This window comes from Phyllobates terribilis, unplaced genomic scaffold, assembly GCF_046119375.1.
Source record: "Phyllobates terribilis strain yellow unplaced genomic scaffold, ASM4611937v1 Scaffold_2__4_contigs__length_985480577, whole genome shotgun sequence".
NCBI lineage: Eukaryota > Metazoa > Chordata > Amphibia > Anura > Dendrobatidae > Phyllobates > Phyllobates terribilis.
The window spans coordinates 710,031,438-710,045,433 of record NW_027362762.1 but is presented as its reverse complement, the minus strand read 5'-3'; the positions used below and the strand labels follow the sequence as shown (position 1 = coordinate 710,045,433).

Below are 13,996 nucleotides of genomic sequence, written 5' to 3'. Positions count from 1 at the left end.
AAATAGCTGAATATTCGGCACTGTAATACTTGTTGCCTGCGGCGTGGTTGTCGGACTAATACTGAATTGGTTGAGGTGTTTGAGCGGGTTGTCTTTGTATCCTGGGTATGAATATTTAACTACCTGCGAGGGAGCTTCTCGGAGCAGACAGCGCAGCGCCGAGCTGTAATTTCCTGCTGTTTCCCAGACACCTGGGACAGAAATTAAATGTGCAGAATATATTGCACTGAGAAGCAATAATGATATGCTCTTTGTTACTGACCCTCACACAAGATCTCACTCCGGGAGAAGTCTGCAGGAGTAATTAGACTCAGGATTTGCAGTTGTCCCTTATTATGATTTATTGATGAAATAAGTTTTTTTATGTGGTGGTGCTGTTAAGACTCCTACATTTCTATGTGTAAGGTGAAGGATTCAGGAACATTTCACTTCAAGCGTTATTCTAGTTGTTTCATAGTAAACTATCAAGAATCTGGATAGATCTAATGTAATTAAATGCTTCCAAGGAAAAAATAGTCCTGAGATATTTCTGCAGATCATTGAAAGATCCCACTTGTTGTAAAGAGGGTTGTTCAGGATTTAGATAACTATCCCGACCGTAAGCGATGAAGAAAGAAAATAATAACCATTATGCAGCGTGTCTGTTCAATCCACCAATTGTTCTGATCCAATAATCCATTAGATCTCAATCACTGGTCTCGGCAGTCTTGTTCCATACGTGGATGCAATATAGCTGAGGCCAGTCATTGGCTGCAGTGGTCACGTGAATATATGGCATGTCTTTTTTTCTTGCTTTGCTGTAGCGATGACAAGTAGGGACCACCGGAGCATGAGCAGTGTTTTAACAATTCTGCTTTTAGGATAGTTGTGTAAAATCCCAGGCTGCCCCATTAGCTGGCCGTACACTTTAAACAGCTGCCGTCAACAGGAATTCTTCCTGACTGTCCTCATGTACAGTACATGCATGCTTGGTTTGGCTGGGTGTGGTGTTTTTGTGCTCCCAATAGGGTGATCAGTACAAGCCGCTGGCTGACACTTATGGCGGCAGCCTATCTCCCATGAGAGCAAAGGATCAGCATCTTGAAATCTGCGATTAACGAAAAGTCAGGACACCATCATACATAAATGGTCAACCGAAATCTACTGCAATGACCAACATTTATCCATCGTGTATAGGCACCTTTAGTCTGCTGTGACCACTACATCAGCAAACCACACCAAATATTACTGTCTTCTGTATGAGAGCCGCCGCTAAACCCCTCTGGTCAACTAATCTTCAGAGAACAAAAGTCAGAAATCAGACATACACATTGGAATGTCAGCCAAACCTGTCATTGTTGGTGGGTTCAGCCAACTTTAGGGTTCATGGGGGTCTTTATGTTCAAGTAAAGCTAACCATGTACAAGAGATATTTAGTTGCTGATCCAGCTTATTTTAGTAAAATCTGCAGTTAAGTTCCCCAAACACATTAGACCAATGTCGGCCGACCTGCCTATATCACCAGGTTTGGCTGGCAGTCTCATGTTTATGAGGATCACTGATAATGATTAGGTTGATAAGGAGCTGTTCTGCGCAGAGATAATCTGCCATGAAAAATGTCTAGCAGTGACTCTCTCATAAGGAACACAGGCGTGCTTGGCAGAGCGTGTGTGTGTGAGAGATCCGGATAAGAGAGCTACCGAATGATCAGCTTCTAACATGTATGGGTGGTTTAAAGGGAATCTGTCACCAGGTTTTTGCTACCTAATGTGAGAGCAGCGTAATGTAGAAGCAGAGACCCGGTTTCCAATGATGTCACTTCCTGGGCTGCTTGCTGTGGTTTTGATAAAATCCCAGTTTTATCTACAGGAGATTATCTTTAGAGCACTAGTGAACCTGCTGCCATGTAGTCCTCCATATTAATAAGCTCTATATAACCCTGGCCCCAACAATGATTGGCAACTTTCTGCCTATGCACAGTGTATACAGAAAACAATTTGCCAGTTACTAGTGGAGTGGATGGGGTTGTACAAAGCTCAGCATTCAGGGAACTATTAGATCTTGTCGCTGTTGATCTTAAATTGTACTTATTGCTTTGTTTACTATGTAATTGGTCTAAAATTTTGTGCTAGTTGAGTTTATAACCTATATGGGAGTAAGGCTATGTGCCCATGATGCAGAAATGCTGCATATTTTTTACGCTTCTCCCTGGCAGGAAAAACGCATGCGTTTTTTACATGCGTTTTTCCCGCCAGGTAGAAGCGTTTGTGAAGCGTTCTTCACATGCATTTCTGCATGCGGGTTATCAAGCGCTTTTCCAAGAGATTTTAGCATCACTTGGAAAAGTGCTTGACAACTTGTTCACACTATATAAATCCATGCAACCGGCATGGATTTATATAGTGTGACCAAGTTAGTTAAAAAAAAAAGAATAAGAATGGTAAAAAATAAAGTTTATACTCACCTTACGTTGTCCTCCCGGTGTTATCTCTGCTGCGTCCGGTGTGTTGGGCGGCTCGTGCTGTTGTGAAGGACCTGCGGTGACGTCTTTGAGCTACAGTACAGACCAAAAGTTTGGACACACCTTCTCATTTTAAGATTTTTCTGTATTTTCATGACTATGAAAATTGTATATTCACACTGAAGGCATCAAAACTATGAATTAACACATGTGGAATTATATACTTAACAAAAAAGTGTGAAACAACTGAAAATATGTCTTATATTCTAGGTTCTTCAAAGTAGCCACCTTTTGCTTTGATGATTGCTTTGCACACTCTTGGCATTCTCTTGATGAGCTTCAAGAGGTAGTCACCAGAAATGGTCTTCCAACAATCTTGAAGGAGTTCCCAGAGATGCTTAGCACTTGTTGGCCCTTTTTGCCAGCTCACCCCAAACCATCTCGATTGGGTTCAAGTCTGGTGACTGTGGAGGCCAGGTCATTTGGCGTAGCACCCCATCACTCTCCTTCTTGGTCAAATAGCCCTTACACAGCCTGGAGGTTTGTTTGGGGTCATTGTCCTGTTGAAAAATAAATGATGGTCCATCTAAAGGCAAATCGGATGGAATAGCATGCCGCTGCAAGATGCTTTGGTAGCCATGCTGGTACAGTATGCCTTAAATTTTAAATAAATCCCCAACAATGTCACCAGCAAAGCACCCCCACACCATCACACCTCCTCCTCCATGCTTCACGGTGGGAACCAGGCATGTAGAGTCCATCCATTCACCCTTTTCTGCGTCGCACAAAGACACGGTGGTTGGAACCAAAGATCTCAAATTTGGACTCATCAGACCAAAGCACAGATTTCCACTGATATAATGTCCATTACTTGTGTTCTTTAGCCCAAACAAGTCTCTTCTGCTTGCTGCCTGTCCTTAGCAGTGGTTTCCTAGCAGCTATTTTACCATGAAGGCCTGCTGCACAAAGTCTCCTCTTAACAGTTGTTGAAGAGATGTGTCTGCTGCTAGAACTCTGTGTGGCATTAACCTGGTCTCTAATCTGAGCTGCTGTTAACCTGCGATTTCTGAGGCTGGTGACTCGGATAAACTTATCCTCAGAAGCAGAGGTGACTCTTGGTCTTCCTTTCCTCGGGCGGTCCTCATGTGAGCCAGTTTCTTTGTAGCGCTTGATGGTTTTTGCAACTGCAATTGGGGACACTTTCAAAGTTTTCCCAATTTTTCGCACTGACTGACCTTCATTTCGTAAAGTAATGATGGCCACTCGTTTTTCTTTACTTAGCTGCTTTTTTCTTGCCATAATACAAATTCTAACAGTCTATTCAGTAGGACTATCAGCTGTGTATCCACCAGACTTCTGCACAACAGAACTGATGGTCCCAACCCCATTTATAAGCCAAGAAATCCCACTTATTAAACCTGACAGGGCACACCTGTGAAGTGAAAACCAGTTTCGGTGACTACCTCTTGAAGCTCATCAAGAGAATGCCAAGAGTGTGCAAAGCAGTCATCAAAGCAAAAGGTGGCTACTTTGAAGAACCTAGAATATAAGACATTTTTAGTTGTTTCACACTTTTTTGTTAAGTATGTAATTCCACATGTGTTAATTCATAGTTTTGATGCCTTCAGTGTGAATGTACAATTTTCATAGTCATGAAAATACAGAAAAATCTTTAAATGAGAAGGTGTGTCCAAACTTTTGGTCTGTACTGTATGTGATGGGTCACATGACTCAGTGATGTCATGGCAGGTCCTTCACAACAGCGTGAGCATTGCAAGAGACCAGACGGAGCAGATAAAACACCGGGAGGACATCGGAAGGTGAGTATAAACTTTATTTTTTATTTTAAATTCTTTTTTTTACAGTTTCTCTGGTACCCAGGTCTGGATGAGAGTCTCCTCTCCTCCAGACTTGGGTACCATCCGCACATAGAAACGAATAATATCCGCGTGTACAAATGTACTGAAACGGATATTATGCGTTTCAATGCAAGTCAATGGCGGTGATTACGCTGCGTGTCCGCAAAATTAATGGACATGCTGCGGATTTTTGAGCGCAGCATAAACGCTGCGGAAAAATACGCACCATGGGCATTGACATTGCGGCTTGTCATTGGGGACCATGGGGGGCGGATTACAAAGCGTTTCCCAAGCGTTTATGCTGCGGAAATTCTGCAGCATAAACGCTTGGAAAACGCATAACGGGCACACAGCCTAAGGCTGTATGCCCACGATGCGTTTTTTAAGCGTTTCCGCAGCGGCAAAAACGCATGGTAGAAGGTCTGCCATGTTCCCCAATGATAATCCGCATGTGCTGTGCACATGCTGCGGAAATTTCTGCTGCGGATTATCATTGCGGAAAAAAACGCAGCACTACCAATTATTTTGCGTAAATGCTGTGTTTTCGCCGCCATTGACTTGCATTAGACCGCATGGATTACGCATCACTGTATATGTAGATGCGCATTCCATGCGTTCTAATGTGCGGATGGTACCCAGGTCTAGAGGAGAGGAGACTCTCCTCCGGACCTGGGTACCATTGAAAACTGTAAAAAAAAAAAAAAAAAAAAAAAAAAGAATAAAATAAAAAATAAATGTATACTTGCCTTCTGGCGGCCCGCGGTTCGCTCCTTCTTGCTTGACGGCAGTTCGCAATGCACTGAAGGACCTGCTCTGACGTCAGTCATGTGACGGGTCACACGACGCTGACGTCGGCAGGTCCTTCAGTCTACCGCTGCCGGCAGCCGGGACCGAGCGAAGCAAGACAGTGCGGGCCATCGGAGGGTAAGTATATATTTAATTTTTTTATTTTTTGACTTTCTCTCGGGTCACACTATATAAATCCATGCTGTTGTCAAGCACTTTCCAAGTGATGCTAAAATCGATTGGAAAGCGCTTGTCAACCCGTATGCAGAAATGCATGTGAAGAACGCTTCACATCCGCAAGTCCCTGGCAGGAAAACACATGTACAATCCGCATGCGTTTTTTTCTGCCAGGGAGAAGCAGAAACGCTCAGGAAAAATCCGGAGCATTTCTGCATCGTGGGCACATAGCCTAAGAGCTACATTTTCTTATGCAGAACTGAAAACCCCCGCTTTCCTTCACACAGTCATGGTGTTAGAGGGGATATCCAACATTTTAAAAAAAACACTTCTCACCTGCTCAGTGTCACCTTATCCCTGTTTTATTCCTTTTTTCTTTCCTAAGTAGCGGCTAGCTTGTGTCCGCTGTCAGCCTGTGAGTGCACTATTAGCATTACGACTCTGATGTTTTATAACTTTTGCTGCAGTTTTCATTCATTATTTTTTATTTATAATATAGCTATTCTACTTTTTAACTCTTTTTTTTCGAAGAGTGACTATTAAATGATAAATTGACTATTATTTGAAAGTCATAAAATTACAGCTCAATACTAAATCTGCCTTCAGTAAGCTCTTCCACAGGCCTTGTCTGCTGTCCTCCTTCAAAATCCTCTTCCTCGTCGGCTGAGGAATGACTGACGGGTAGGATTTAGCTTAGTTGGGGCTTATCTTGCCCAATTTCCCATTGCCTACAGAGTAGTGGGAAAGTTTCCCGGTACAGCAAGCTGCCTGAAGCTTGATTTCTATAGATCTGTTGTTTTCGGCCAGAATTTTTAAGCCTAAGCCTAACACAACAGGTGCAAAGTTGTGAACGTTGTCCACTGGCCGTACATCCATAGACCGATCAAACCAAAACAACTGATGTACCTGATCGCTGGGAATGATTCCATACTAATCAATGGTATTAATTTCCACATCAGTTTCCCGTCATGCAAGAGGGAATAAAGACTGGATGTCCTGAGAAATAATGTATAACGTTAGGCAGCCAACCCATAGGGGTGGGAGGGGAAGATGGTGAGTGGTGACAGGTAGGTAAAAAATATTTAACGCTTCTTACAAGACCTAAAGTATATCTATTTGCTATACTTTAAGAGCGTTTAATCAGAGTGCTTAACATTTACATAAAACACTAATTGTAAATACTTTCTTTTTTTGAATAAGACAAGCAGAGGTTAGTTGACGTGTTCATCAAGGAGTTAATGTTCTCCACACTCATTAAGGGTAGAACATTAGTCAAGAATTGCTAAATGTGTAATTGCACTGGTAATTCCCTGGTAGAAATATCTGGGGAGGCTACTTAATTTGAGAGTGCGAGTCATGGTGACAGCTTTGTGAAGGAAGAGACTGCGAGCATCGCACTGAAACGGAGCAACTGCGCTCGCTACATTAATTCCCAGCTCTTGGTGGCGCGTCTGATAAAACACCGCAGTAATTGGGAAACAATTGAAACTATTAATGCTTTTCTGTCTCCCATGTTTCTAAAAATGTGTAGACTATTAGTAACATTCATTTGTCTAACATGATCACTTCTATGTTAAAGTTAATGTTTTTATTCCACGGTGTGGACCAGCTAATTGGATTAGGATTTTTCTATGTATGAGCAGGTGTGCTTTCTTCATTCATGTTGTGAGAAGCAGCCGTGGTGTTTTGTATGTAGGGTTACAGTTAATAATGATTACCTCGGGAGTCTCATGTACTGGACTCACACAGGTATGTCCTTAAGGCTACATTCACACATCCGTATGCCAATTTTTTATCACTGGAACACTAAAGTACATAATGTCTTCCGTGTGTCATCTGTTTTACACAGATCCCCACAGACTTTAATGACTGAATCTGATCTGCAAAGCGATAAGAAAAGAACATGCTCTGAGTCTCAGATACATTTTTAAAACCAATGTGTGTATGGATTAATTAAACTATGGATCAATGTGCTGTCTGAGCAAAAAAGCGGACAGCACTAGGACGTGTCACTCTATGGATGCATGTGCCATGTGAGAATAAAAGCGGACCGTACTAGGACGTGTCACTCTGTGGATCAATGTGCTGTCTGAACAAAAAAGCGGACAGCACTAGGTCTATGAATCCATGTGACGTCTGAGCAAAAAAGCGGACAGCACTAGGATGTGTCACTCTGTGGATCAGTGTGTCATGTGAGAATAAAAGCGGACAGCACTAGGATGTGTCACTCTGTGGATCAGTGTGTCATGTGAGAATAAAAGCGGACAGCACTAGGACGTGGCCATCTAAACAAAAAAGCGAACAGCACTAGGACATGTCACTCTATGGATCAATGTGCCATCTGAACAGAAAAACGGACAGCACTAGAACGTGTCACTTGTTGCCATCCGTGTGTTATGTCCTAGTGTGGTCCATTTTTTTTCTCGGACAGCACACTGACTTGTAGAACATCATAGATCCTTACACACATCTGTTTTAAAAACTGCAGATTGACCTCCCGGTGGTCTTCAGTAGAACTGTGCTGATGGCGGTGCATGTGCAGATTGCGATCTTGGCTCAATGAAGTACTTTAGTGATTCAATTGAACTGAGATATCAATCTGCGCATGCGTCGCCACCGGCCCCATTTTATTATAGATTGCCAGAACATCAATCTGCGCATATGCCGCCTGGGAATATTGGCTCCATTATGGCCATGCCTTTACTTTACGTTGCTAAATCATGTTGACCGGTTCCCCAACATGCCAGGTTTCTGGCCTTGGAAAAGGGACTCGTAAGGGAACTGTAATACATAGGGGTCAAAAATATTCACAAAACTAGGTCATAGGGAAAGGAAAGTGTTTTTATGCAATAGCAAATACAGTATATAGCAAATGTTAAAGGGGTTTTCCCATAAACAGAAGTTCATTTTAATCAATAGATCTTGGAATAATAATACTTTCCACAATTGGATGTGTTTAAATAAAATGTTCCTGTGCTGAGATAATCTTATAAATGTGCCCCTGCTGTGTACTGTGTGATGACTGTCTGACCATACAGGGAGATGGTCTGATCATACCACAGCTCCTGGGCAGGGGAGGATACAGACATTACAGCAAGGGATCGCAAATGAGTCTTTCTTTGAAGTAAAACATTGTTTAAAAGCAGAAACGGAATTGTTTTGCCTCACAGAAAGAATCAGATGTGATCTCATGCTGTCCTGTTCGTATACTCTCTTTTGCTTCCTCCCCTGTCCAGGAGTTATGGTATGATCAGACCGTGTCTCTGCACAGTCAGACACAACCATTACACAGTACATAGCAGGGGCACATTTATGAGATTATCTCAGCACAGGAACATTTTATTTAAACACATTCAATTGTGGAAGTTCTTATTATGCCAAGATCCATTGATTAAAATGAACTTTTGTCTGTGGGGAAACCCCTTTAAGCTATGCTGTGAGTTTTCACCACAAATATCACCCTGTACAATGCGGAGGGTGAAATCTGAGGCAAATGGTTTTAAAATTCTGTAAAAAAAAATTGTGTATTGTGATGTTGATATGCTGTGGATCTGTGGTAAATCCACAGCTGAAAGTCTGTACGAGGAAATTTGTATATGTAATCATACCCTAATGGTATGTGAACAAAATGTTTTGGAATTAAAATGTTGCAATATTTGTGCAAAAAAAAATTGTAAGAAATGCCTAAAAGCACTCCAGGGGTTGGGCTAAAGCACATTTGCGCAAAAACTTGGCAATTTTTTCTTTTTTTTTTTTTAAAGTCACACATGATGAATTGTTCAAAAAATTTTGCAAACCCCAAACCCCACCCACAATGATAATAATAATGAAAAAAAGGGTGAACACGTGAAATTGACTTAAAAAAAAGTCCCAAACTAAACGAAGAATAAGGCACAAATGAAAAAAACACTAAAAAGTAGACAAAAAAAGGCTCAAATGTGATGAGTTATTTGGCTTTTTGTCCCTATTTTATGCTGCCCTTAGATTTGACACTATCACTATAGGGAGCGGATTAAGGAGCTGAGCCCGCTCTATACCGCAGCGGTGCCGGCTGTGTTACAGAGCCAGCACCTGAAAGTAACTGATGCGATTGGATGTGGCTCCAATTAGATCAGTTTTAGCCTTTATCAAACGTGCCAGTAGCATTTAAAAGTCATAAAGATGGTGGTGATCACTTGTGAAGGCCATTAGAATGCTGAACGTCCTGATTGCGGGGTGCTGATCCTTTGTAATGGCAGCCGGGAGCTTCTGAAGGCCTCAATCTTCCATGTGACATCACCTATGAAGCCCTGCCTATTGTATTGCATAGGCAATTAAGAAATCATAGGTTCTAGTCCCCTGAGGGAACTAATTGAAGATGTAATAATCATTACAAAATATAAAAAATAATATAATAGTTTAAATCCTCCTCCTTTTTCTTAAACGTAAATGGTGAAATGTAAGTTATTAATAATAATAAAAAAAAAACGACATATTTGATATTGCTGTGTGCAAAATTGCCCGAATTAATAAAATGAAAGAAATATTTATCACATACAGTGAATGCTGGAACTGTGGAGAAAAAATTAAATGCCCGAATTGTTTTTCAGTCGTCACAATTTCCCCCCAAAAATGCGATAAAATGATCAAAAGCACCTCAAAATGGTATCCATAAAAAGGGCAGCTCGATGCGTAAAAAATAATAGCCCATGCACATCTCCATCGATGGAAAAATGTAAAAGTTACAGGTGTCAGGATATGATGACACAACCTAAATTTCCATTTTCATTCATTTCCAGCAATTAAGAGTAACTGTCGTTTTAATTTCTATTTCATAAATTAATAGTACACATGAAAATAAGCAACTTTGTAATATTTCTTATCAGAAAAATCAGCTTCTCCTCCTGAACTGATCAGTCATACTCGAAATTCTCCGGTAAAATCTGTTTTCTGTGAAGACAGATTATTACATTACTAAGGTAGGAGATGGCAGTTACTACTGATGAGATTCTATGTAGAGGGGAGGAGTTGAAGTGGGAGGAGAGAAGTCAGCTCCTCCCCCTTCAATCTACATAGAACCTTATAAGCAGTAACTGCCAGCTCCTATTTTAGTAATGTAATGATCTGTCATCACTGAATACAGATATTACTTGTGAATTAAGAATGAATGATCAGTTCTGGCTGAGAAAAAAAACAGCCTTCTCTGATATGATATATTATGTTTACTCTTTAAAAAAATATATACATGCAAATTTGGTATTTACTGACCTGGAGAATGATGCGGCCAGTTCATTTTTACCACACAATGAACAATGTAAAAACAAAACCTCAAAAAAAACAATCACCAAATTATATTTCACCACATTTTTTCCCGTTTTTCAGTACATTTTATGGTATAGTGAATTATGCCATTTAAAACTCCCATCTCGTTCCGTGGGAAAAAAAATACTGCTATATCGACAGAAAGTTAAAAAAAAAAAAAAAAGCTATAGCTCTTTGAAGAAGGAGAGAAAAAAAGTGCAAAAGCGAAAAATTTCCCAGTCTTGAAGGGGTTAAAGATGTTTTTTTTTTTTTTTCTTTTGGACTACTTTAGGCCAGCAGCAAAACAGTGTACAGACTTAACTCTATTAACAAAAGTTATTTGGAAAGTAATTTCTTTTTTATTAAAGTAAGGCTTTTTCCTTTCTATATAAATGTGTTGTGTTACATATCTGATGGGTCTTGGCTTGTTATAAGTTTTTTTGTTTGTTTTTTTTTAGTCACATTAATCAGAAAACCCAGTTTGAGAATCCAGTTCTAGAAGCTAAAAGAAGGAAACAGCTTGGACAGCTGAGCTTGCCACCATCCGAGGGAGCGTTAATTCCAGGTACAGTATGTTCTTCTTCATAGTTAATAATGTAGGAATATTATATTTGCTGATCTATTGATCGTTCTGTTTTCTACCCACTTCAGAACCAGACAAGTCCCCATTCACCAGGGATCCGGCCCTATTAAAGGGAGCAATACTGCGTACATCCCTTAAGAAGAGTTCCATGGGTTTCGGCTTTACCATCATCGGAGGGGACAGACCAGATGAGTTTCTTCAGGTCAAAAATGTCTTGAAAGACGGCCCAGCTGCACAAGATGGCAAAATTGCTCCAGGTACGACTCACAAACCTCCTTTCAGTTGTTTCACATGAGCGAAAACCTACTGTATCCATTCAAAGAGGAAGCAAAGTACGTCCTGTCTTCTGCAATTATTCTTTTTTTTTTCTGCTGCGAGACTGACATTTTATCAATCTGTTATTATCCATTATTTAGGGCAAACGTCCCATTATGGCCATCAATACAACTTATCTGATCAATGATTCACCATAATGGACGCGGCTAACTATAGCTGAACCAGAACAATTGCTGAGTCTACATCTTATGGAGGGGATGGATTATAGCCCTGTTAGACTGAAGGGGGAATAAAGCGCTTCTGTAAAGGATGTATTCGAGTACTGAATATAAAATGGACACCATACTTGTAAAAGCCAAATTCAACATAACTTAATTTTATAGAGGATCTGTCAGGCATCGAAATATGGCTTTTTTTTATATTCCCCTCCAGTTTTGGAGCAAGTTTTATTAGAACTCTGGGTTCTGCTGCTGTTCTGTTATTCTTCCTGGTAGTGAATGAATAAATTGACAATTGGGTGTTACTGTGGGTTAAATCAATGTAGTTTGTCTCTTCTCATTATGACACAGTCCAAACAATGAAGATCAGGTAGTACATTAAAGGGCATCTGTCAGTAGGATCAACCCTCCTAAGCTGTCTGTATGGTCACGCAGGTCATAGGAAGCTGATTAAAATGATACCTTTTATATTTGTGATCTGATGTCTTAATTCACAGAAATCCACGTGTTTTTTAATATGTAAATGAGCTGTTAAGATCTATGGTTCAGACACAGATCTCCTTGAGAATCTGCCCTCGGAGCTTATTTTACATGAAGGGGAATTACCAGTGTGATATGTAATGGCCGCTCTCTGCTCTCCTGATCTCACTGCAGAGCTGTGTGTGATTATACCGGACACATCTGCAGGTTCCTCTCGGCCTCCATCTCACAGGCAGACTGTGTTCCAATACTGCAGAGTTGTGAGAGCTGCAGCTGCGAACGGGTTTCTCACACTGGTAATGCCTCCTTTCATTTAAGATAATCTCTGGAGGCAGATTCTCAGGGAGATCTATGTACGGCCCATGGATCTTAACAGCTCATTTACATAAAAGAAAAACATGGATTTCTTTGGAAAAAGACATCAGATTGCAGATATCAAGGTATCATGCTATTCAGCTTCCTATGACCTACATGCCCATATAGACTGCTTAGGAGGGTTGATCCTACTGACAGATTCCCTTTAAATGGTTTGACAACCTATGGAGAACATTTTTATTTATTTCTGTATTTTACTTATCATCTTGGATTTTGGGCAATAAATAACTTTGATGTGGTATGTGGTCATAAATCAGTTGAGATGAGCTTAAAAAATAGACAAATGAAACCGAAACTCTTCCATTGGGCTGTCAGAATGAGCTCACTGTCAACTTCTCAGTCAACCCATTCTACAGTCAGCAATAGTCAGTGCAACACAGGGGTTATAGATGGCCAAAAGTGCAATTCTTTTAATGAAATCCAACTACAAAAATGATTTTTAGCCAAAAATATATACATGTAAGTAATAAAAAAAAAAAAATTGTCCTCAAGGGTGGATAAACCCCTTTAACCCCTTTCTGACGTGAGGCATAATACTACTTACCTGTGCCCTGGGCCTTAATGACCAGGTACGTATTATTACATCTCACAGATTGTGCCCGCACAGAGACTGTGCCGTCACGATTGCCGCCGGGTGTCAGCTGATTCTGACAGCTGACACCCGGCACTCAGTGCCAGGCGCGGTGCCCGCACCGCTCCCAGCACTTTAACCCCCTAAATTCTGCGATCGCAACATTTAGCAAGCGAGCAGAGGGACAAAAGCCCCTCTACTCTTGGATCAGAGACCCTGCAACGTCATCGTTGCCGTGTTGACCCGATGTCATCATGACTACATCCGGAACACCAGGCACTAGCAAGCTAGTTTGATCATGCGCAGTGCATGATCAAACAGGCTTGCTTGCAGTGCAGCGCTGACAGCCCGATAAAAGTGATCAGCCTGCAAAAAATGAAAGTCCCATAGTGGGACAAAGTAAAAATGTGACAAAGTGAAAAAAAAAGTAAAAAAAAAAAAGCAATAAAAGTACATATTTGGTATCGCCGCATCCGGAACGACCTGACCTATAAAACTGTCCCACTAGTTAACCCCTTTAGTGAACATGGTAAAAAAATAAAATAAAAGAAAGCACTGTTTTTTGCTTCAATCATCATATTGCCAAGCAAAAAGTGGAATAAAGCGCGATCAGAAAGACAAATGTAAATGAAAATGGTACCGCTGAAAACGTCATCTTGTCCCGCAAAAAAACAAGCCGCCATACAGCTCCATCAGTCAAAAAATAAAAAAATTATAGCTCTTAGAATAAAGCAATGCAAAAAAATTTTTTTTTCTAAAATAGTTTTTATTGTGTAAAAGCGCCAAAACATAAAAAAAGATATAAATGTAGTATCACTGCAAACGTACTGACCCGAAGAATAAAGCTGCTTTATCAAGTTTACCAAAACATGGAACGGCATAAAAAAAAAAAATCCTGAATTGTTGCTTTTTGTTTACTCTTCCTCTGAAAAATCTGAATAGAAAGCAATC

General features: G+C 40.6%; 1 protein-coding gene across 2 annotated transcripts in view; it reads left to right on the top strand.

Moving 5' to 3' along the window:
- The window catches only part of MAGI3 (membrane associated guanylate kinase, WW and PDZ domain containing 3), a 362,774-nt gene that overhangs the window by 257,996 nt on the left and 90,782 nt on the right, over positions 1–13,996 (top strand). For both annotated transcript variants that reach the window (XM_073667169.1, XM_073667171.1), the window contains exons 8-9: positions 11,001–11,107; positions 11,194–11,382. In XM_073667169.1, coding sequence (XP_073523270.1) covers positions 11,001–11,107; positions 11,194–11,382 — 296 coding nt within the window. The remainder of the gene's footprint in view (positions 1–11,000; positions 11,108–11,193; positions 11,383–13,996) is intronic.